At 44.0% G+C, this 25,547-nt stretch overlaps 1 protein-coding gene across 1 annotated transcript in view; it reads left to right on the top strand.

Annotated features, from left to right (window-relative positions):
• MCF2L2 (MCF.2 cell line derived transforming sequence-like 2) overlaps nucleotides 1–25,547 on the top strand; it is a gene marked incomplete at its 5' end in the record, with an annotated part of 193,282 nt that overhangs the window by 146,720 nt on the left and 21,015 nt on the right. Inside the window, 7 exons of the mRNA XM_079763591.1 lie at nucleotides 4,969–5,061; nucleotides 6,241–6,333; nucleotides 9,451–9,522; nucleotides 11,510–11,635; nucleotides 17,692–17,907; nucleotides 18,470–18,562; nucleotides 18,717–18,795. Coding sequence (XP_079619717.1) covers nucleotides 4,969–5,061; nucleotides 6,241–6,333; nucleotides 9,451–9,522; nucleotides 11,510–11,635; nucleotides 17,692–17,907; nucleotides 18,470–18,562; nucleotides 18,717–18,795 — 772 coding nt within the window. The remainder of the gene's footprint in view (nucleotides 1–4,968; nucleotides 5,062–6,240; nucleotides 6,334–9,450; nucleotides 9,523–11,509; nucleotides 11,636–17,691; nucleotides 17,908–18,469; nucleotides 18,563–18,716; nucleotides 18,796–25,547) is intronic.

Here is a 25,547-nt window from a genome sequence, read left to right as displayed (position 1 = left end):
CTCTTCCTTGTTTTTATTTTTTGTGAGTCTGAGACAACTGATCAAAGAACTTCCAAATTTTTAAGCCACCCAAATTATGACTGATGAGTTTAAGAGAAATACATTTGTAAACTGAGAGAAAGCAAACAAGAATCCCTAGGTATCAAGGTATTGGACATCGTGGAAAAACAGAGCTTTCAGCCCCCAGAGCTCCTAACCAGCTTAGAAGGCCCCTCCCTCCATGGCCCTGCATGTGCTTTCCAAACATCAAGTGCTGGAATTCCAGGTAGCACACTAAAAACTGTTTTGTATTCAATCTCATTATTTCCTTTTCGAATTATTTTTACAGCATTATTAGTGTTTTTTCTTACTTTGCAACTTTGCACTCATCAAGTCACCAATGTGAAATCTAGTTTCATAGTTTAGAAATATTTTATAAATGCTTATATCATTACTAGAGGCCTGGTGCACAACATTTGAGCACTGGGCAGGGGGGTGGGGGGGATTCCTCAGCCTGGCCTGCACCCTTTAGCAGTCGGACATCCTTAGCGCTGCTGTCCTACCACGGCCGCTGCACTCGCCAGCCATCAGCCCAGCTTGTGGCTGAGGGAGCGCACTGACCACCAGGGGGCAGCTCCTGCATTGAGCATCTGCCCCCTGGTGGTCACTGCAAATCATTGTGACTGGTTGATTGGTCAATTTGCATATTACCCTTTTATTATATAGGATTGCAAAGTCATTTACATTTTTTGAGTGAGGACCAAATTCCTATGGCAGAAAAATGGGTGTAATCACATAAAAATTGTCTAAGTATGAGGAAATAGTCAAGGAGTTTCCAACTAAATATCTTTTCTTGAGTGAATTCCTCTCCTACAGTTATACAAGCTTTTTATAGTCCTCCATGTTGGGAGACACCTTAGAAATCATTAACCCAGAATGCAAACTCTGTATATAATCCTATATGATTATTGATGTTGGAGATAAAATTCAGGTAATAAATTCTTATCTTAAAACCGCAATTATCTAATCTTTGAGAATCTTTAAGGGTATTCGCCACTGCTGTGAAAGACTTGTATTTGTTAGCCAATAAGGTGGGCCTATCATCCTTTATTTACTACTAGTGGTCCAGTGCACGAATTTATGCACATTGACAGGAAATTAGTTAGAAGAAATATTTTAATATTGCTATTTGCCCTTTCTCTATAATAGAAGTATCAGAGATGAAAGAAAATTAGTAAAATGTACATGAAAATAATATATAAATTGATTAATAAAAACCAATAACAACATGATATAACAACAAATATTTTCCATGAAAATTTTACTGTCAGAATCCTCGTTTATCATCAATTTTTTAAAATATGCCGGGTATTGTGGAAAATTTATATAATTTGTAAAAACTTTGCCTTTGCTACAACATCGAATACATTTTCCATCAGATGGTTTTTCATCGGAGAAATTTAGGGATAGGCAAAATTGACATGTAACAGTCATTCCACCACAACTGTGTTAGAGAATTGCATCTTCATTTACCTCATTTTTGCTATGAAGGCAGTTCCTACCAGTATAGGTAGTACTTGTCGATGACTATTCTCCAGACATATTCTGTCTACGATGTTGCTTTCTTTCAGCTTCAGAGGTACATTATGCCAATAGTTGTTCTTTAAACATATTCTGTTGACGACGTCACTTTCTTTCAGCTTCAGAGGTATGTTGTGCCAATAGCTGGTCTTCAGATACATTCTGTCGATGATGCCAACTTCTTTCGGCTTCAGAGGTACATTGTAGCAATAGTTGGTCTTCAGACATACTCTGTTGACAATTTCGGCTTCAGAATGTCAACAAAAACGTGATGTCATTACCCAGCGCCCACAGACACCATTTCCGGGCGGGGCTGTGGGCCACATTTTGCGCCATGGCAGTGTCGGCTGCGATTTGGTGAGGCCTGTGTCCCACCTGGGGGAAGCTGAGTGTTGCTTTGTCAGCACCAGGTCCTTGGTGTCATTTCTCTGTGTGCGTCATGGCAACCCCTGCATTGAGCGTCTGCCCCCGGTGTTCAGTGCATGTCATAGCGACCAGTCGTTCCACCGTTTGGTTGATTTGCATATTAGGCTTTTGTTATATAGGAAGCAGTTTATCTTTTCTCAATAGTATTTGCAGATTGAAACTAATCATAGATATGAACTTTGAAATATTGCTCTGGCCAAGGTTTTTTTTAATTATTATTATTGATATTAGAAGGAGGAAGGGAGAGGGATATAGAGAGAGAAACATCCATGAGAGAGAAGCATCGATTGGCTGCCTCCTGCATGCCTCCCACCGGGGATCGAGCCCACAACCCGGGGAACGTGCCCTGACCGGGAATCAAACTGAGACCTCCTGGTTCATAGGCTGATGCTCAACCACTGAGCCACACTGACCATGCTGGCCAAGTGTTTTAATCCGACTCTATACCTATAGCACCCAGGGAGATTCTGCCCCCGAGACCAAGCTCCGTGTAGAATATTATTTGTCAGTGGTTTACTTTGAGTTTCCTTTGCTCTCTGGAAAGAGCATGGGATGAGACTCAGGAAACGAAACTTCTTATCTAGATCAAGCTGCTAGCTGTAAGTCACTTAAACCCTTAGAGTCTCACTTTCCTCCTCCATACAACAGGCTTAATAATACCAACACGTAAAGTTGTTGTGGAAGTCAAATAAAATAATGCATACAGAAGGGTTCTACAAAGTAAAAAGTGCTGTGACAATAAGCTACTATTTATTGGGTACTCTGCATGTATCAGGCATTTGTTGAGAGGTTTCTATACATCATCTCATTTAATCTTACAACAACCATAGGAATTGACTGCTGTGGTGAGCCCACTTCGCAGATGAGAAAACTGAGGTGTAGGAAGGTGAAATGACTAACCTCAGGCCATATAGTTTATAATTGACAAAGCCAAGAACTGAACCTGAACCATCCACCACCAGAGCCCACAGTCTTAATTCATAAGCAGTCGTGTCTCCCTGTGTGAATATGAGTTTTTGGTAGTAATTTTTTTAGCCTCCTGATTTATTCTATAAGGAGGTGAGGGGAATCGGGCACTTTCATATGCTGCTGGCTAGTGCACATCTTTTCTCTAAGGAATTTTGGACTGAAGAGCAAATTGAAGTCGATAGTTATATTTCGGTACTTGGCCTGTAATGTCCTGTGCTGTTGCTCAAAGTACAGACACATAACCAAGGTGAAGGTTTCAGGAACGCAGGTTTCAGCTCAGCTCCCATGTGGAGACCCAGGTCCGTCCGTTACTGGGAGAGTTGGGGAAAGGTGGCTGACTGTTGAGGATGCTTTACTGGGTGGGAAGCTGTATCTCCAAAGTCTCCTTCAGCTACTGAGAATCTTCTGGTGGTGAGTGTTGAAAGCAGCAAAACCTTAAATTCTTTTAGGAGCTAACAGCCAATGTCTTTGTGCTCTGACCGACTATTTGTAGATGAGATGCCTGAATCAATTTGTAATGTTGTATAAGCCTGGCCTTCAGGCTGGCAGAAATGTGTCCCTCATCTAGTCTACTATGCTTTGGGAGCCACTGAGTTTAACAAATGCACTCAGCAGAGTGCCAGCACACCAAAAACACTCCACAGACAATTGTTGAGTGAATGCATAATGAATATGTTATTGTTAAGCTTTGAATTCTTATTCTAGTTCCTTAACCCCGTGGTCGGCAAACTGCGGCTCGCGAGCCACATGCGGCTCTTTGGCCCCTTGAGGGTGGCTCTTCCACAAACTACCACGGCCTGGGCGAGTCTATTTTGAAGAAGTGGCGTTAGAAGAAGTTTAAGTTTAAAAAATTTGGCTCCCAAAAGAAATTTCAATCGTTGTTCTGTTGATATTTGGCTCTGCTGACGAATGAGTTGGCCGACCACTGCCTTGACCAGTCTGAACAACATTTCTCAAGGGCCACCTCTCTTACTAAGTGTGTGCGCGCACGCAGAGAGAGTACAAAAGACAGAGTTGCTATAGTTCTTGTAGTGAAATGACCACTGACAATCCATCGGGAGAGGGGAAGAGGTACAGAAATGGAACTCGTTCACCAGAGCCGTGTGTTTAGAGTAGAAGAGACAGCGTTGACCCAGTGAGGGGAAGAGAGCCCACACGCATGTGAAGGACATGACAAACTGGCCGTGAGCGGGAAGAGAGGGACGCGAAATCTGAAAGGAAGAAACCACGTGGGCCTCTCTGCCAGAGCGGCGTGGCTCTGTGCGCCCATGGACCAGGCTCTCCTGGCGGAGCAAAGCTGCAGCTGGCTTCACTGGCGCAGGGTGTCCTTCCCCTCTGGGATATGGGCAGATGTGAGTCCGCCTCATGCTCTCAAGGTCGCGCAAGCACTCGGATCGCTGCTGGTCTCTAGCTCTGAGATAGTGGAGTACCTTTTCCTTCTCGAATCTTGTGCTGCAGGTTGAAAGCGATGACTGAGGCATAGCTTGCCACTTTGGGGCTTGCCCACACGATTTAGATCTGTGTGGTTTTGTCTGAATGGTCACATTTTCCTGCTGGGGTGTTTCTCTCTGTTGTTTTTTCATGGTTTTTTTTCCTAGAATTGGAGTCATGATTATGATAAATAGGAGAGAGTGTTTCGTTTTACCACTCAGTAAACACCTTTTTTTTTGGGGGGGGGGGGAGGGAAAGAACTATTTAGGGGAGACATTGGTATTTTGAATAAAAAGCAGAGGAGAAACAACACAGATCAAGACCGACTCCTGTTCATGAATCTCCTGTAACTGCTCCCACAGCACTTTGTTCCCATCTGTATTTAGTACGTATGGCTGTTTATTGCCCCCATCCCCTCCATCACACACTCACTCCAATGCAAGGCCACTTGACTGTGCATCCCCAGCTTCTCACGCATTGAAAAACCCGGGCTTGTTGGATGAATAAATAAACTGTATTATCCTATCCACTTACTGAAAAATACTACCTGATTAATGTGTTTGAATTGTTTTTCCCACTCAGAAAGAAGATCTCCAGATATATTTTAAATACCATAAGAATCTGCCCCGAGCTCAGGCAATCTGGCAAGAATGTCAAGACTGCGCCTACTTTGGGGTAACGTTGAGATTATAAGGTCTCCCACAAACTGTTTTCTCTGAACAATGTTTATGTGCATCAAAAATTTTTTAATATATTTTTATTGTTGATAGTATTATAGATATCTCCCATTTTCTCCCCTTCTCCCCCTGCCTCCCAGCCCCTATCCACCCCACCCCCAGGTCTTCACTACCCTATTGCCCATGTCCATGGGCTATGCATATAAGTATATAAGTTCTTTGGCTTCTCTCTTCTTGTTCCCCCAACCCCACATCGAGGTACGTCTGTTCCATGCCTCCATGCTCCGGGTCTTATTTTGTTGGTCAATTCATTTTGTTCATTATGCACCAAATTTTTAAAGCTATCAAACGTATGAACTGGGCAGAGGAATTTGGCACTGGGACTTATGTTTATTGAAAGTCTCTTCTATGCTGAAGTCGTACGTTGGAAGTTTAGATGCTGCCCTGGGTCTCTGTGAGCAGGTCTGTGAGAAGCCTGGTGCAGAAACCAGAGTCCTCTTCTAAGATGGTTTTGAAAACAGAATTAAATCCAAAAGATTAGACATTGGGACTCTCTTGAATGATATCATAAGCCATCATGTATCCTACAGACTCAAATGACCTCAATGGACCCCGCCACGCCCAAACTCAAAGACAGGCTGCCTCCTGTGTAGAAGGACCTGAAATGCCCCACTGTCTTCTAAGGGCTTGCCTTCTAAAAGAAATAAATGGCCCTGCTTCCCTAGTTGCCTATAAAAATACCAGCCAAGTTGTCCCCTGCCCCCTTCCTTTCACTTCACTCCCTGCTCCTGAAGGACTGAGCAACTCAGTAGCATTCGGAAGCTGGTCAACACCGCTGCCCCTCTCCTCTCGTCCATGAAGAGCCCACTCATTTTTTGTATTTATTTATTTTCTTAAATAAATCTTGATTGTTCAGATTATTACAGGTGTTCCTCTTTTTTTTTTCCCCGTAGCTCCCCTCCACTTGATTCCCCACCCCACCCCATGCCCTTACCCCCCGCCACTGTCTTCATCCATAGGTGTAAGACTTTTGTCCAATCTCTTCCCACACCCCTCAGACCCCCTTCCCCCTGAGAATTGTCTTTTCTTGTATTTAAATGCCGCCCCCTTTGTTCTCTGTGTGTGTGTGTGTGTGTTGTTTGTTTTGTTTGATGTTGTTTCTGTTTGTTTTTGAAAGGTATGCCAGCGCCAATTGGATCACAATCTCCCTCTTTTCAAGTATCTTAGAGGCCCAAGCCAGAGACTTACAAAATACCAGATGCTGTTGAAGGTAAAGCCAATGAGACAGTGCTTTTCTGTGTTGGGAAAACAGATGAATGCACTAAGGTGATCACGTGGAGAGTTGTGACTTTGTCTTCTGAGGTAAAATTTCTGTCCGTGGAGCTTTTTCTGTCCTCCAAGTCCAACGCGGCCCTCCTCAATGAGGGGGGAGACCAAGGAATCATAGAGTTCAGAGGGACCTGGGAGCCTTCCCACACATATTTTTTACTTAATCCCGCAACCAGATGTGTCAGACTGGCTCTGGAGTATGAAGAAACTGAGGCTCACGGAGGTTAAGCTCGAGTCCAATATTCTGCTCTCGGGGAAAAGTTAGCTCTTTCATCTTTGCCTCGACAGCCCCAGCCTAGGCTGCACTGGCTTTGTTGCTACCAACTGGGATTCCTGGACCTCTCAGGCCTAGGTCTTCTCATAGTGAATGCGGAGACCAGACCCAATGAGTGATACGTGTAGAGAGCTCGCCCAGCGCTGAGCCCCGTGAAGTTCCGTGACAGGTAGCGCTGTCTGATGCCTGGACATGTCACGCCCGTGTGGGAATGAGGATGATGGCTCACTGCCTCCCAACATGCGTAGTAACTGTGAGCGAGGAATGACACAGAATCCTCTTAGGGCCTCGCATGCCTCTGACTGTCCCATCCTTACTCTGGTCATGAAGTCCTACCCCTGGGCCCAGGGAGGAGGGGGCGGGACCTAAGGGAGGCTGGGGAAGAGGGGGGCTTCACTCCCAGGCCTGGCTGCATCCGGGACTGAGGGTTCCAGTGTTCCCTCTGAAGCGATGTGGACACAATAGCTAAGTTCCATTTGCAGAGGACCGTGGGGCACAGTGACCAGAAGCACAGAGTCGGGAGTCAGACATCCTGGGTGTGGATCCCGGCTCTGACAGCTGTGTGAACTCAGGCAGGTTCCTAACTGCTCTGTCTCGGGCTCCTCCCCTGTAAAAGGAAGGTAGTAATGATACTTGCCTGGTATGCTTTTTGGACTCATTAAAGGAGGGAATACATGTTACAAATACTTGGAAGATTTTGTTAGCTTTATTGAGGAAACAAGAGACGGAATCATTATAAAATCTTCCTTGGGGGTCTGTGCAAAACCATGGGAGGCGAGTCAGGGCCGGCCAGTTTTTCCCATGGAGGAGGCTGCTGGATGGCCGGAAACACACGTTGAAACCCCTGGCAGGCCTATGAGGAAAGGAAGGCCTTTGTGGTTGTCTCCGTCCTGAGGAACTGAGCTCCTGCTGCAGCTTCTTTGAAAGAGCATGGATGTTGGGCTGACTGCCTCGTGGCTTTGAGAGGATTGTAGAATCCTGGTGTGGGAGAGCTGTTCTAAGTATAAAAGAAAGGGGAAGGAATGACGGATTATACCATGAAGGACAGACACATGAAAAAATGGGGAAAATATATATTAGCAAGAGATGTGACCAATGGTCTGCATGCTCAATAATGAGCTCATAGAAATTAATAATGAAACAATAAAAAAGGAATATCCATGAAACGCTTACTACGTTATCTGAGATGTTATAAAAATTAATATTCATTACCAAGAGTTTTTTTAGTACATAATGTCTAATGAGTCAAGGCAAGTTAATTAAACATTAATATAATTATCAGCATACATTACTATCAGCAACAGGAACTTGCTTTCATTGAACGCATGATTTCTATCAAACAGGCTAAGTGATGGATGGAAACTACCAATGTTTTTTCTTTAATCCTCACCCGAGGACATTTTTATTTTCATTGATTCCAGAGAGGAAGGGAGAGAGGGAGAGAGAGAGAAACACCGATCGGTTGCTTCCCATACACACCCCGACCAGGGATCCAACCCTAAACCTATGTATGTGCCCTAACAGGGAATTAAACCCACAACCCTTCAGTGTGTAGGATGATGCTCTAATCATTGAGCAACACTCGCCAGGACTGGAAACTATCAAATTTAATGTAGAGAATTTTTCTTCCCTGGATTTTGTTGAATTAAGATATGGTTTGCAAAATGGTGCAATATTTGTTTACTGTAAGTTTTGCTCATTACAAAGCTTTTCTAGAATAGGTACTCATGCTGATTTCTTGTATAAACTAACTCATATCATAAGAGCAAAATTCATTTTTCTTCTTTTAAAATTTTAAATAGGCTACTATTTAAAGAAATAATTAATGGGGAGAGATGGGTAAATGTTACAAACGTTCAGCTATAAGATGAATAGGGTTTGAGGATCTAATGTAAAACATGAAGTTTGATAACACTGTATTGTGTAACTGAAATTTGCTAACAGAGTAGACTTAACTGTTCTCTCTCACACATACAAATGATAACTATGTGAGGTGAGATGGATGTGTTAATTAACTAGATAGGGGGAATCCTTTCACAATGTATACGTATATCAAATCATCATGATGTACACTTTACATATCTAACAATTTTATGTGTCAGGTATACCTCAATAAAAAAGAAATTAATAATAAAAAATGAATGAAGGACATAGGCATTTTACAAAAGAAGAAATGTTTCGTAGCAAACATTTTTTGAAAGTTCTACCTCACTAATTATCTGAGAAATTCAAACTAAAAAGCAGTGAGGTGGGATTGACCTGTTAATTCAGTTGGTCAAACATTCTGATTAAATGGCTGGTGAGCAAGGTTTTATAAGTGGCTGGCAGGCACATCGTCCTTCTCTAAGGAACTTGGAAATATGCATCAAAACTCTTAACATTGACAATTCCACTTCTAGGAAGTTATCTTTAGGAAATATTACAGAACCAAAATATTTAACAATAGAGAAGATGAATCAATTACGATTTATGTGTAAGACACAACGCTGACACAATCAAAACCATGTTTTTAAAAGTATATAATGTCATGAGAAAATAAACATTCATGATACGCTGTTGAGTGAGAAAAAGCAGGCTACATAAGAACGTGGCTAATAAGATATTATTTGTGCAAAGAACACTGTGCCAGATAGATAATTCATTCTTTCCCTCTTACTCGTGACAGACAGACAAATTTGCATACATTCTCAGTTACTTTAGCATTTGTCTGGAGATTGTTTGTACAGTACATTTAGTTGGCATTCTACTTTTTGATTTTTCACTAAGGCTTTTGGGTTAATGCAGGGTCTGCTGGATTTTGAGTCTCCTGAGGATTTGGAGATAGACCCAGGTGACCTAGAAGGAGATTCGGCTAAGGTACTGGATGCTAAATATTGTTTTATATTACTGTTAATGGTGTTTGCCCAAGGGTGGGAGGATTTATGGCGATTTTGTTTTCCTTGCTTAAGATCTCGATTGTTTAAGTCTTGTAAAATTGTATGTATTTCATAACTCATAGTCAGGAAGAAACAAAATAATTAAAGGCAATTTCAAAGTGGAGATTTATAGCAGGATAAATGGTATTGCTTTTTCTTCCTTTTACACAAAAATGTTTTAACAGGAATACAAACAGGAATGTGTAAAATGCATACACAAAAGACTGAAAGTAAATGTGGTAAAATCTCTATTGTGGTTTTCCTGCACGGTATGATTATGAATGATTTTTATTTCTTCCTTTGTTTATCTAATTTGTATACATGGTGTCCCATTCCTCTCCAAATGTGTGTGTGTGTGTGTGTGTGTGCGCGCGCGCTAAGAGAGACAGCCAAGGTTCCTTTGAAGGAAATGGAAGCCAACCCGATTAGGAAGAAATTTGTGGCTTAGAAGTGGCCTTTCTTTTAAATTTCCTATTATATACTCCTGTTTTAACAAGAGAAACCCGAGGCATGTGTCTCAAAGTTATTTGCATGCCTTCTCTGCTCAGAATGTGTGTGGGGGACCCCTTGAAATTAGAAGCTCAAGACACAGGTAATGATTTTACAGTGCGGAGCTAGGGGAGCTGGCCTGAGGGAGAAGGGCTTAGTAATGTTTGTAAGGCTTTTTCTGAGCCCTACATTACCAAAGCACAACTAGGAAGGAGAAAGAATAGGAGCAGTGGCGTCTCTAAAGTTGCGTTTTACATTTTGGGTAAAGAGGATGCTGCCTGGTGTAAGAACTTTCAACCCTTTGCTGATGTTATTGTAAGGTCAGGTGAGCCTGCTATCTTTCCCCAGGACCAGAGCATATTTATTACGAAGGAGAAGGTATGACTCCTGGGCAGGTCATTCAGTGGAGGCAGCATGATCTGCTCCATTCATCAGCTCTGTCACTCCTGTTTCTGATCTAACAATCCTGCTCCCTGCTGCATCTGCAGAGGTTAAGGAAATAACACAACCCTTCGCTGACATCATGCAGTAGAGGACAAAAAGGGGTGGGGCTCTATGGGGCAGCAAAAAGCTATCTGTTCTTGGTTGTAGAAATTGATGTGTTTAAAAAATGGGAGAAACCAAAATCTTTTTGTTTGCATTTACTAGATAACATCAATATGTTATGTAAGTAGTGGGGAATAAAATACTGAAAACCTGAGCAAAAGCCTTTCAGGCTGTAAGAACCATCCCTCGTATGGCCTAAGTGTCACAGTGCTACCAATGGACACATTGGTTTCTTGAATTAGCAGTTCAGGCTTTTCCACTTAATGCTGAGTCTTTACGTTTGGGAGGTGCAGACCTCCTTGGTAACTTTGAAGGCAGTAGCGTGTGAGGGGAGGAAGGGCAGAGCTATGGAAATGCAACCCTTACAGCGTTTACAGGTAAATCATCAGTCAACCTGCACTGGCAGCCCGTTCTTTGTCTCTCCGGGAGTTTAAAACTATTCTCCTCCGGGAAGGTTTTAAGTATAACTTTGCCCATAGGAATAAGGCTCTCACATTCAATACAGGAATATGAATCGTACTTTTCCACAGGCCGCAGGGGTAGGAGTATAAAGGAGAGGGCAGTCAATTTAAAGGGGCTGTGTTTTTGTTTTTTTGTTTTTTCCTGCTTCAAAAAAAAATCCCAGTATGTTTCTTATAGAGCAGGAGTATAATGCCCATGATTTTATGAACTTCATTCTTCATTAGTACAATCTACAGAAGTGTGGTTGATGGTAAACCAGCAAATACCGTTAGCCGCCGTTCTTTGCGAGCTGGAAAGCAGATCGGTGTCCCCGCCGTCTCAGATACGTCGTGCTGGCTGGATCCGTGGCTCCTTATCTCTGTCCTGTGTTCCATCTTCACTTGGGACATGGCTTACCTTTTGATTTCCTACAAGGCATTTGGTTTCCACAGGCTGGGCCGAAGAGGACCCAGGCTCCCGCGTTCTTGGCTGAACTGCAGCAGGCCTTGGCCATGATGGAGGAGTTGATCAAGTCCTGTGAACTGGCTGTGGGTCTGGCAGCCGTCACTGGATGTCCGGTATGTTATGTCCCATCACACTGGTTGGAAAGTTTCCCCTGAGAGGCAGGCACCGTGTAAACAAGGTAGGAGATGCTGAGGCCAAGTCGGAGAAACAATTTATGGTAAAGGAATTTGACTCTGGGAAAGTAGCCTACGTCCGTCAACTCACCTGTGCTCCCAGAGTCCCAGCAGCCCCTCAGGGTTTTCAGGAATCTTGTGTTCCTCGTGGTCCAGAATGTGGAGCCTGGCCTGTGCTCTGGAAAAACCAGGAACTCAGGGGCCAGGATATGTCTGGGCAGGGGAAATTGCTAAAAGGGTAATGTATTTCGACTCCTGGCACTATTAAAATTTAAAAGATTCTCCTTCTTGATCAGATTTTCTCCATGAAAATTACTTTGAAAATGGGTGCTAAGTGCAAGTCTCACCCCATTTTACATCCCAGATCCCAGAAGAGGCCCAACAAGCATGTATTATTCTTGCCTTCATCCAAGTGGTTGGAGGAAAATACCAAGAGAGGCGATGCTGGGAGGTTGGGCCATCTCAGCTCTGGCATTTGTGTTGTTCCTGAGCAGGTGCGTCCTGGGCATTCCAGGCAAACCATCCTCTACGCTGAGTGCTGGAACACAAGTAATATTCATCTGGAACATAACGAGTATTCATAGTCACTGTGAAGTGCTCTAGATTTTAGCTCAGGAATATTAGTTTTCTGTCATTGTCATAACAAATCACCACGAGTCTGGTCGCTTAGAACAGCACCAATTTCTCATCTTATGATCCACGGGGCAGAAGGACAACAGTCTCACCAGGGGCTAAAATCAAAGTGTCTGCCTTCCTTTTAGGAGACTTTAGGAGAGAATCTGTACCTTGTCTTTTCCATCTTAAAAAACCAGCAACAACAAAGATCACCCACGTGTCTTGGCTCGCGGCCACTGCCTCACTTCAAAGCAGCAACATCGCACTCATTGAGTTCTCACGTTGATTGCATCACTCCGACCCTTTCTTCTGCTTCTCTCCGACTTTTTAAAGACTCTTGTGATTACATCGGACCCACCCAGGTAGTCCATGATAATCTCTCCAACTCAAAGTGAGCTGATGAGCAACTTTGATTCCATCTGAAACCATTCGGCATGTATCCTGACCTACTCTCAGATTCCAGGGATTAGGGCCTGGACCTCTTTGGAAGGCTATGCTTACTGTACAGGAACCAAGCATTCTGCATTTCAGATACTTTCCTCCTTCTTCTTTTTTTTCCCCCCTGTTCATTTTTACCTGTTTTTATTGAGGTCTGGGAAGATGAGATGACCTTTCTTATCTTTCCTTGTCATAAATTAAACCATGCAAATTAAGTAGGGACAAAAATTGTGATCTTTTTCTTTCCTTCCTGATATTTCTCTGGTCAGCATTTCAGAAACAGCCCCTGGGTTTGCTGTGATCCAGGCAGGGAAGCTGTTTCTGTCCCTGGCACTCCAGCGCACTGTTTACTGCTGATGCATGATTCAGGGGCTACTCATGAGCCACACGGGGTGAGAACAGACCCTTTCCTTGGTATTAATTTTTCCTTCTTCAGCTGAAGTCAAGGAAGTGATTTGTTTAATCGCTTTTGGGGACATCTTTCTGTTGTTTTCTTTTTATCTTTGACCATGTGTCAGCTGCCCCTATGAAATACCCATTTGCCTGAATCAAATGTTACACAGGGCAGGAAACTCCCAGCTGTTCTTCTGAATATAAGTAACATGAGAGGAGGAAGTTATGAGAAAAAAAATGAATGAAACGTGTGTAAATAGCAATCTACTTTAATTTTCCTCCAAACGGCTTGTGTGTAAATCACATGAACCATTTTATAGAATTTTGGAGATTTTACAGCAAGTGCAAAACATCTCCCCCCCCCCCCCCATGTGTCCTCAGAATGGCACCTTTGACATACACTCTGTGGTTTCTTTATTTGCTAAGGCTAACTTGCTTTACACCTCGTACATTAGCTAATTTATCGTGACCGTTTTGTATAATTCGATTGAATGATAGAGCAGGCATTGGAATTTTCAACTTTCTGCTTCAGCAACAGATCCATGGAAAGAAGAGTTAACTCGCCCAAGATCACGCGGTCATCAGCTTGCACTGTGTCTTGGATCTCTTCACTCCCTAGCCAGGGTACCGCCCTCTCCACATACTCTTCATCTGGTTCTGTTTAGAGTGTACTAACAACTCACCTACTACTAACTCAGATCCAATGAAACTGAGAGTCTTGGACTCAGCTTTGCGGAACTTTATCACAAAGTGTTTGCCATCATGTGTTGTACGGGTGAATAAATCTAGCTTCATCTCTTAGTTTCTCTATTTGACATCCAATATTAACCTGGTTTTGTAAAGGAAAGAAATTGAACTTCAGTGGGTGACTTCATAATTAAAGCAACTAGGAAAAAAAAAATCCCTTCTGATATTTACATTTTCTCTTTGTGTATACTCAATTCTTGGCTTAATTGAATCACAAAAACCTTTTTAAAATTATTTTTTAAAGAAAGGTTGTTTTATGGAACACTGAGATTTAATTTACTTCCCTCTATTTGCCAAAAAAAAAAAAAAAAAAGTTTCCCTCCTCTTCAATCCAATGTATAAAATAGAAAAACATTTAGAGTCCTTTTGAATCCTGACTTGGCAGGAACAAGTTTCAAAGTTGAATAGTAAAGGTTGAATAAAACATTTTAATTTTCTGGAACAAAGTTTATAATATATTAAAGGAAGTATTTTTATTGCGAGTTTATTGTGGGCTAGGCCCAGGTATTTTGTTTCTAGGTTACTTTCCACTTTCCTTACCATTTGTTGGCTGCAGAAATAAGGCTGAGCAAACAATCTGAATGACTCAGTGGGATTGCCTTGCCCATCTTCCCACCCTCACGGCACCTCTAAGTAGAGTAAATGAAGATTAAATCCTATTTAAGCCACCTTGCCTGGCACCTGGTAGGTGCTGAATACAGGGCCCCAGGGGTGACTTATTTGGGTCCTTGATCAGACTGGGAAGGAGGGAACCCCTTTGCTTCTGGCGATTGTAATCTCGGCTTCTCCGTCCCACAGCTTCTGCTTTTCATTTCTGGACCAGGCTTTGTGCGGATTCACTTATCCAGATGTTTTCTGCTTCTTCGTGTAAGAAGCATGTAGCTCTGCCACAGCCAAGAGTGAACACCTAGGCACCCCCGTCTTCCTGGAGGCTAGCTTCCCTAGGTGCTCTCTCAGCCAGATTCTTCCTTTGGCCCGCGTGGTCACATGTGAAATTCTTCTGTCAGAGCTCTGGCCCACAAAATGTCCACACATGAAAATGGTAGCGTTTGCTAGTTTATTTTTGCCATCATTTCCCATACGGAGGAGGACTTTTCACTTGCTCATTTGTGTGGGGTGTACCCCCTAGCCTATCTCTGAGTTCACATCCATTAGATTCTTCAACACACCAAAGTGAGGGCCACACCATGACGTCACTGGTGGAAAAAACTGGTTGGGGGTATATTCATTTCCTGGAGCTGCCAAGATTACACACCACATAGGGCGTGGCTTAAAACCACAGACATTTATTTTCTCACGGTGCTGAAAGTTAGAAATTCAAAATCAAGGTTCTCTCGGAGGGCTCTTCCTCCTTGCTCCTGTTTCTGGCAACGCATGGCATTCCTTGGCTTTCAGCTACATCACTCCAAGTCCTGTCCCTGTCTTCACGACTGTCTTCTTCTATATGTGTGCGGCTCTGTGTCTCTGTTTCTTCTTCTCATAAGGACACCAGACTTTAGGTTAGGGTCCGCCCTAATCCAGTATGACCAAATTTGAACTAATTACATCTGAGATTCTGTTTTCAATACAGTCACGTTCTGAGGTCCCAGGTGGACATGAGTTTTGGAGGAGATGCTATTCACTGCATTAATTCCCTCGTCGTAGTGCTGAGCACTCAGCTTCATGCCCCGCCCCCCACCCCCGCCCCCGCCCCCGCCCTCACTAAATGCCAATAAATGAATAAATACTTTCTAAGGGACAAATATCTGTAAGAGGTTGTGCACGTGGTCTCTGGCTTTGGGACCAACTACAGTCTGATTGGAAAGAAAGGATATACATGGTTGAAAAGATGGCCCGGGTCATCCTTGGTCCGGCTCTGAGGAATCTCCTTGCCTGCTTCCCCTTGGCAGTGGCGGCCTCCACACAGACATGCATCCTGACTGTTTAATCCTATCAGGGGCATGGCTCTGACAAAGCTTATGCAAGACGACCTGGAGGATATGCAGCTCGTCCGTTTCAGCTAGACACACACCCAGCAATCGGCCCCAGTGACTTCCAGTGATGATGGGCTTACTGGAAAAGTTGGCCGCAGAACCTCAGGTAGGGTCAGGACAGTGGCAGCGCCGAGCTCCCAGAGGTGGGAACTGGGCAACTCCAGGCTCCCCATCAGTTCTGGGGCCTTGGCCTGGAAGGGAGTTGAGGTTCTCACCTATGTGCCCTGCCTCTCCGCTCACCAGGCAGTGACTGGGTCTATGTCTTTTCCCCTTCCTCATAGTTTCCGGTGACTCATCTTCCTTATCATTCATTCCACCACCTGCCCTCTGATAGAGCATCTCACAGCTGCAACCCCTGCTGCTCACTGCCTCCTGCTCACGTCTCTTCAGCTGAGACAAGGATCAGGTTGGCTGTTTGGCATCTTTTTCACACGAGGCCCCTGTGGTCAGGGGCTGGCACCTCCCTGGCCCCACATCCTTTGATCAGTTGCCTCCCAACATGCAAACGGCTGTGGCTGCAGGAGGGGTGAGGAGGAAAGTGCAGAGGTGAATAAGGACAGAAACATCGCTGTCCACGGCTGCTTCTTTGGCCATGGCCTTGGCAGACACCTTACTAAGATGGACCTGCCCTCTACAGGTCATTGGAGAGAGTACACCTGGGCTTGTTCACACCCCCATTGTCCTGGCCTCTTTTAGAATTGCTTTTACAGCTGTGCCTATGAAGTGATGTTCCACCTTCGCCAGATGTGTCCTTAGAAACTGCTTTACCTAAAATCCATTCATCCATCTACTCTGGGATGTGTTTGAGGGGGTGCTCAGTATTTGACTCAGTGACCCTGTGTGTATGAGGACTCGTGGGAGAAATGTCTCTCATGTCTCATTAACAGGAATCCGTGCGTTTCCTGAACAACTGGTTTGGGTATGTCTTGGGACATAATGATTCACATAACTCGCTGTGCTTCCCTCTGTGCAGTCTGCTGGGAGGTCAGAGCTGAGTCTGCAGCAAGTGTACATGGCTTTATTGCATGGGTTTTATGTACAACCTTTTCATCTTTAAAATTTTTTTTTCTGCCCTAATTTCCTCAGTTATTTTCTGTCTTCAGGGATGGGGAAAGTCCAGCCCACGGGCCATATAAGGCCTAGGAAATCTTTTGGTCTGGTCCTGCTAAGGCGTTAGGGGTGAGTTAATTAAATGTCTGACCAAAGATAGCAGGCTAATTTTTAAGTTGATAATTTTGTATGGCCCGCGGAATGATGTTCTAAACATCCAAATGGCCCTTGGCAGAGAAAGGTTCCCCACCCCTGCATTAGGTCGTATTAAGCTTTCTCCTTTCAGAACAAATCTCATGATCCCAGGTTCTCATAGACATGAAGCAGATGTTAGCTAGCAGATGGAGCACGTGAATTATCCGAGATCCATGATGCAGCAAAAAATTCTGTCTCTTCTGAGCATAATTCCCATGTTAATTGCTTGCCCTCGTTAAGTAGTGTCATGTCTCAGAAACGAAGATGAGGACATGGAATTCTGCTAGCTAAAATGAATTACAAGACAACACCTCAGAGTCCCAGTATCTTTAGTTCCAGTATATCCAACGTGCTGGAGGTGTATCGCCTTGCGCGGCTGAGCTATTTCCTGATGTAATGGAGTGCTCAGTGAAGCTTACAAGGTTGCAGTTTTGATTTAGTGGCAGATTGGCCTGAGTGGCATTTCTAGGGTCGTGGGCCTCAGAATAAGCATGATTTCTCCTTTGAAAACAGACCCCTCAGAGTTCTTTCCCTGGCGAGTCATTGAGCAGCTTCGCTTTGTGTGTGTGTCTGTGATCCTTGAAGGAGGACATCCGAGAACTGGGCAGGCTGCTGAGGCACGGCGCGTTCAGCGTCTGGACAGTGCACAAGGAGCGCTCCAAGATGAAGGGTTTCATTCGGTTTAAGCCCAGCCAGAGGCAGCTCTATCTATTTGAGAGGGGAATCGTGTTCTGCAAGATACGGATGGAGCCCAGTGACCAGGGCCTGGCCCCTCATTACAGCTTTCAGAAGTCTGTGCAGGTAAAGGGCTCCTGTCGCAGCTGGGGGCCCGCACACCCTATGGACAGAGACGTAGTGATCTGATTTCACAGGCAGGAAACTGTAGCATAGAGAGCTGAGGCTCACTTGCCAAATGCCACACCACAAAGCCAGAATCCACACCCACGTCTGCCTCCAGAGTCAGGGCTTGGAATCAGTCAGTAGACAGGGCAGAGCCGGAGTAGAGGGGATTTTGTGCTAAGTAGAGGGAAGGGACCTATTTCCTCCGGGCACAGGAGTGAGAGACTTGGTGATGAGAGCCTGTGTTACGGAAGAGATGATCTTTGCTTAAAGGTTGCGGCTACCGCTCTACTGATAGACAAGATACAGTCTGTTATCCTCTGAAACAGATGAGGCAGTTGGCTCTGTACCAGATTGTGTTTTACGCTCCTTGGAGCCATTAAGAGAAGACAGCAAAAACACTTGGAAGGAAGATGGAAGAAGAGAGACATCAGGGGTAGAAAGGATTAGGGTAGCTGACAGTGACAAGTTTGAAATCAGAAAACGATGGTTTGGAAATTTTTTTCTTCTTTCTTTATAACAGTGGACGACACTTTCAATTCACCAACTTGAAAGGGGGAGCAACAGAAAGTTTGAACTTGTCAACCGAAATGGACTTGAGAAATACATCCTGCAGGTAAAGCTCGGGTCTTCCCCAGAGGGGTGCCCGTGGCTTGACAAGTGTTTTCTATCATCATTGTTCTAACTCGGTCCCCGGAGAATGAAAGTGCTGTGCAATTCATCCTCCAGGTGATCTGATACTCACAGTGTTTTCTTATCTGTCATTGCAGGCAGCTTCCAAAGAAATCAGAGATTGTTGGTTTTCCGAAATAAGTAAATTATTGATGGAACAACAAAACAATAATAAAGGTAGGCTTACCCTTGCTGACTTTAGTCTGGAGAGTTATACTGTTTCCGACCTTGTGGCGGGTGTGCAGATTGGAGATATTGTTAAAGAAAATAGTTTGCCAGGGAAATAACTGTAGCCACACTTTTGAGTATCTGGAAGGTAAAGGGCTTGCTTTAGGGAGTGCGTTTTTTGTGGTTGTGTGTGTGTGTGGCCCTTGTAGTTGTGTTCCCCCTTATACATAATTGCCAAGATTAACTTTCTCAATCCAATAGCCCAAAGCCACCCCAGAAATTGTTCATGGAAGTTTAAATGGCCAATATGACTTTCAGAAGTTGTACTACTTTTTTAAAAAAATTGAAATATAATTAATATACAATTCACTCTCTTAAAGTGTACAAATCATTGGGATTTAGTCTATTCATGAGGTTGTGCAACCATCGCCGCGTGACAAATTCCAGAATATTTCCACCCCCCCCCCAATAAAACCATGTACCATTATCACCCGTTCCCCATCTCCTCCCCCCAGCCCCTGACAACCACTGATTTACCTTCTGTCTCTATGTACATTTTTATTCCGGACATTTTATATAAATGGAGTCATATAAAATGTGGCCCTTTCTGTCCAGTTTCATTCAGCCTAATTTTCTCAGTGTCCATCCCTGTTGTAGCATGAATAAGTGCTTCACTTTTTTTTCACAGGTGAATAATAGTAGTGTATTGTATGGACATACCATATTTGTTTATCCATTCACCTGTTGACGAATAGTTGAGTTGTTTTTACTTTTTGGATATTGTGCATAATGCTGCTATGGAAACTTGTGTACACGTTTTTGTGTGACCCTATGTCACCAATTCCCTGGGTTATATATGCCGGGCCATATGGTAACTCTATGTTAACTTTCTGAGGAAGTTAAACAATTGCCTCCACTCATTTTCTATAAATGCCCCCGGAGAAAGGCTTTTTACACTAGCCAAGCTTTGAATCGGACCTAATAAAGACAAATTTGCAATGAGGGTATCGCAAGGAAACCCCAGACAAAGGAATGAGGACAGTTCTCTGAGATGAGGCTTTGAAGGAGCTCCTGTCCTGTGCTGTCCCTCCTGTGGCAGCCACATTGCTAAAGCTCATCATGATTGCTAAACCTCATCATGATTGCTAAAGCTCATCATGATTGCTAAATCTCATCATGATTGCTAAAGCTCAAAACGATTACAGGTCCTTGGTGTCCAAGGCTGTCACCAAGAGTCGGGGGCAGAATGGGACAGGGCAACTAAAACACCATACAGCTCACTGTTCACACTGAAATGCAGCCATTTCTCTTAAATCAATGCTGTCCGGAATGTTGTCAGCCTTTGTTTAATTCCCAGTGTTCTGAAAATACAGTTTCTGGCTACTTTTGCCAGTTTTTTCCCATGCTTTCATGTGGAGTTTTTGGAAGAATATAATATTTCTTGTACCATTTTCACCAATGTCACTTGCTGTCGTCCTTTTAATAATTAAAAGTCATCTTTGAGTGGGCTTCACCCTGTCACTTTTTTTTTTTTCTCAATATACCCTCATTACAGCAGGGATATTTTGGAGAACAATCCACAAGTTTCATCAATTGAGTTTTAATACTTCCTTTAGGTAATGTTGCTAGGGTTAAGAACTGTGGATCTCATATGGAAAATCTGTTTCCTATCATTTATACTGGCAATGTTGTTCTCCACTTGGTAAGGAAAATTATATAAATATGAAAAGATAAGCTTTGTCTCTGGAGATTTAGCAGGAATGCAACCATTTCATATCCTTTCTGTGTCTGCTTTGATCGTCAGGTGGTCAGGAGGAAGCGAGGGTGAGTGTGCGTCATGTAGAAAAGATACGTTAAGAAGTGTGCCTGGAAAACCACCACGTCGGTTTTCTGTCACAACCAAGTGACACAGTTCTCGATTTAAACTGTAGGCCTCTGCCAGGAAATAGTAACAAGAATACATAATTGATTTTAAATTATATAAGTATAAGATGGGGGAAACTATGACTTACATTTGCCTTTGAACTATTTATACTATACTGAATATATATATATATATATATATATATATATATATATATATATATATATATTAGAGGCCCGGTGCATGAAATTGTGCATGGGTAGGGTCTGGCCAGCCTGGCCAGGGGGAGGGGACATGGGCAGTTGGCCAGCCTGCCTGCTGGTCAAACTCCTGGTCGAGGGGACAATTTGCATATTAGCCTTTTATTATATAGGATATATACTAAGTGTATTTTATGGTAATTGAGTATGAGTGCAAGAGGCATAAAATAGAAAGCTGTAACATCCCTAGTAGAAAAAGTTACTGTTTTCCCCAGAAACAACATTCTAGTCACACAATTGTTCCAGAAACCCTTCCTCCCAAAGACCAGTGTTCCACAGAGGTTGGTTTAAGGACAACCTGCATTAGAATGACTTGGAGGGCTTGTTACAAATGCAGCCTTCTGGGTCCTACCGTAGATCTGGGGAATTAGCATAGTGAGGGTTAATGTCTAGGAATACGCATTTTATCTTATTAAAGTTTCTGGACAGAGACCTTAAACTACTCTTTTAAAAACAGTTTTATTGAGGTATCATTAACATAATAAATGCACATATTTAAAGTATACAGTTTGATAAGTGTTGACATATATATAAACCTCTGAAAGCAGGAACACCATCAAGATAATGAACACATCACCCCACAAAGTTTCCTCGTGCTTTTTAAAAATATTTTTTTTTATTGATTTCAGAGAGGAAAGGAGACAGAAACATCAAAGATGAGAAAGAATCATTGATCGCTGCCTCCTGCATACCCCCTACTGGGGATTGAGCCTGCAACCCAGGCATGTGCCCTGACCAGGAATCGAACTGTGACCTCCTGGTTCATAGGTTGGTGCTCAACCACTGAGCACCACTGGCCGAACTCGTGCTTCTTTTTTATTACCTTTCTCCTGCCCCTCCCTCACCTCCCACTGCTTTTCAGGTGATCACTGATTTTTCTGTCACTATAGATTAGTTTGAATTTTCTAGAATTCCATAAAGAGAATCATATAACATGTGCTTTTTGGGACTGGTTTCTTTCACTCAGCATACTTATTTTGAGATTCACTCATGCTTTTTGGTGTAACTATAGTACATTACTGTGTAGTATACCCTTGTTTGGATATACCCCAATTTCTTTATCCATTTACCTGTTAATGAACATTTGGTCTGTTTCCACTTGGGGGCTATTTTGAATAACGCTGTTATGAACATTCAAGTACTAATCTTTTGTGAACATGTGTTTTCATTTCTCTCAGGTAAAATGCTTAGGCCATGTGGGAGGTGCATGTTTAACTTTCTAAGAAATTGCTAAACGATTTCCTTATATTGTCACAGCAGTGTATGGGAGCTTCACTTGCTCCCCCCATCCTCACCAACACTTGGTATTGTTAGTCTTTTTAACTTTAAGCTTTCTAATAGATGTGTAGTGGTTTGTCATTGGGGTTTTAATTTGCTTTTTCCTAGTGACTAATGGTTGAGCATCTTTTCGTGTGCTTCTTTGCCATCTAAATATCTTCTTTGGTGAAGTGTCTGTTCAAATCTTTGCTCATTATTTTCTTACTAGTGGCCTGGTGCACAAAATTCATGCATGGGGGTGGGGGTGTTCCTCAGCCTGGCCTGCACCCTCTCCAATCTGGGATCCCTCTCACAATCCAGAACCACTGGCTCCTAAGCACTCACCTGCCTGCCTGCCTGATGCCCCTAACTGCTCCCCTGCTGGCCTGATGCCCCTAACTGCTCCCCTACTGGCCTGATGGCCCTAACTGCTTGCCCCTCCTGGCCTGATCCCCCTAAATGCTTATCTGCTCTCTGCTCCTGGCCTGATCCCCCTAACTGCCTATCTGCACTCCCCTCCTGGCCTAAAGCCCCTAACTGCCTATGTGCTTTCTCTTCCTCTCCATGCCTTCAGACCCCGGAGCAGGAGTGCTGAGAGCTCTCTGCCGAGGCCCCGCCTCCGCCCTGATGCCCCCCTCCGGGCTGGGTGGTGTGGAGGGCTTGTGCAAACTTCTGCCCGGCGGGGGGAGGGAGGGGAGCCCGCTGTGGCCTGTCCTGACACGCGCCTCCAGCCTCATGTCCTGGTGGCACAAGTCCCCGCCCCTGTCCCCACCCACCAATTCCTGTGTGCGAGCACCTTTGACTGGTTGTGACTGGGACACAGTTAGAACCAATTAGCATATTACATATATATATATATATGATTACTGAGTTTTGAGAGGGTTTTTTTTTATTTCTTAGATACAAGTCCTTTATTAGATATTTGTTTTGCAAATATTGCTTATCTTTTCATTCTCTTAGTAGTGCTTCTTGAAGAACAAAAGATTTTAATTTTGATGAAATCCAGTTTTAAAAAATGTATGGGTCATATTTTTGATGTTGTGCCTAAGAAATCTTTGTCTAATGGTCACAAAGATTTTCTCCTATGTTTTCTCCTAGAAGTTTTATAGTTTAAGATTTACATTTAAGTCTCTGGTCCATTTTGAGGCTTTGTTGTGTTGTCAGTGTGTGGTGTGAAGTGTGGATTAAAGTTCAGTTTTTGCTTATTTAAGGCCAGTTGTTCCATTACCATTTCTCCAATTGACTTTGTATAAGTGCACCTATTTCTGGATGCTCTGTTTGGTTCCATGGATCTACTTGTCTATCTTGACAGCAATACCTTGATTACTATCTTGATTAACTGTAGCTTTCTAATAAGTCTTCAAATCAGATCATTTGAGTTTTTTAAATATATATTGTTTTATTGATTTCAGAGAGGAAGGGAGAGGGAGAGAGAGATAGAAACATCAATGATGAGAGAGAATCATTGATTGGCCTACCTCTGGCACACCCCACACTGGGGATCAAGCCCGAAACCTGGGCATGTGCCCTGACTGGGAATCAAACTGCGACCTCCTGGTTCATAGGTGGAAACTCAACCACTGAGCCACGCCTGGTTGAGCAATCATTTGAGTTTTCCAACTTGGTTTCTCCTTTTAAAAGTTGTTTTGGCTATTCCATATCCTTTACATTTCTGTATGTATTGTAGGATTAGCTTATCAATTTCTACAGGAAAAATGCTCACTAATATTTTAATTGGGATTGTGTAAAATCTGTAGGTCAGTTTGGTAAGAACTGACATCTTTGCAATATTGAGCTTAATCTACAATTTAGATTTTAACTGAATTGCCCTGCCCTGACCTGCAGAAAAAGACAATGTTTGTTATGAGGACATAGTATTTATTCAGGTAACAGTTTAGAAACAGATTTTTCAAATCCTCTTCCGTCCTAGCACTGTGCTCCCTAGGTTGTCACAGCAGTGTACGTAAAATCTAGATAAGAAGCAGCACCAGAACCTAGCATGTCATTTAGATTGAAAACGAAACAAAACGAAAAACTGCTGAACTGAAAGACAGACTCAGAGGTGTGGTCCCAGCCCCTTCCTTTCACAGACAGGCATCGGAGAGTCAATTTCACACAACATTTCAGCTGCAGAACCAGGTCTTCTGAGCCTGGCTCACCGTGCAGGGTCGGTTGCAATGTTCCTGCGAGTCAGCCAACAGCGAGAGCTCTAGGAATTCGCAAGGGCCCTCGTGCCCTGTGTGTGAGCAGGAGCGGGGCCTTGGGCTGGTCCCTGAGAAAAGACAAGACTCCAGGGGCAGAACACGGACTCGGGGCATCAGGAAACAGGGGAGGGTTGGAAGGTTCTAAGATCAGGAATACCAGGACCGTACATCTGTCCAGCACTTTACAAAGCCCTGACACATACAACATTATCCCCCCAGGTCATTCATGCACTGCTCTGCACCACCTTTCACCCAGGCATACAGGGGCCCCAGCCACACAGGCGCTAAGGTGGCAGGAAGGATGTGGAGACAAGGCCTCTGGAGACAGAGGGACTGGGGGAGTCAGATAGGGCTTGGGCAGGGAAGAGTAGCGTGTGGCCTGATGGGTGGGACACAACAGTGGGACAATTCAAGGAGGGAGGCAGGCTCTGTGGTTTGGGACAACCGCTTCATTTGTGGCCTGACTACCTGTGACCAGAAGGCCTAGTGAGACTGAGGGAAACATCACGCTCACCAGGAAGGGCTCTGGGGCAGGCAGCTTCCTGGGACAGCACAGTGCGGTGCGTGGGGTGCCGTGCGTGGGATATGGTGCTGACAGCCAGAGCCCGGGGCTGGGAAATCAAGGCCACACAGGCCCATCCTAGCAACTGGACACCTCGTGGCAGTCACATGGGGCTAAGGGTGGACCCAGGAACCTTTGAAAATCACTGAGCTGCCTCTCAGTGAGCATCTTTCAGCGATGATCTGCAGCCTTGCCTGAGAGGTTCATGGGTAGAGTGGAGGAAATAAGTTCGGGAGAGGGGAGGCAGGTTGCAAATATGTATCAGGCTGAGGAGTTGGGCTTGTGTGCTGGTGAAGGCAGTGGGGAGCCGCTGGAGGCTGAGACAAAGAATGCAATTCTGATCACTGCCCCTGAAACAGCTGATCTTTCCCTCACCCAGTCAGATAATTTGGGCTCCGGTGGAAAAAGTGAGCACTTAATGGGGACATAGTTTATTCCTTAATTCAGCATTAACGGCGCTAACTGTGGAAAGTGGGGGGGGGGGGGGGGGGGACCCAGAATCAAGGCTCGCAGGGAATGCGGCGGGAGGGACAGCGAAGGGGAAGAGGAGGCCAGGGTCAAACCAGCCAGGACTGCAGAAATGTTTGTGAATTGCTAGGAAAATAAGGCAGATC

This window comes from Cnephaeus nilssonii (assembly GCF_951640355.1).
Source record: "Cnephaeus nilssonii genome assembly, chromosome: 3".
Taxonomy (NCBI): domain Eukaryota; kingdom Metazoa; phylum Chordata; class Mammalia; order Chiroptera; family Vespertilionidae; genus Cnephaeus; species Cnephaeus nilssonii.
This window is presented reverse-complemented; position numbering and strand designations above follow the sequence as displayed.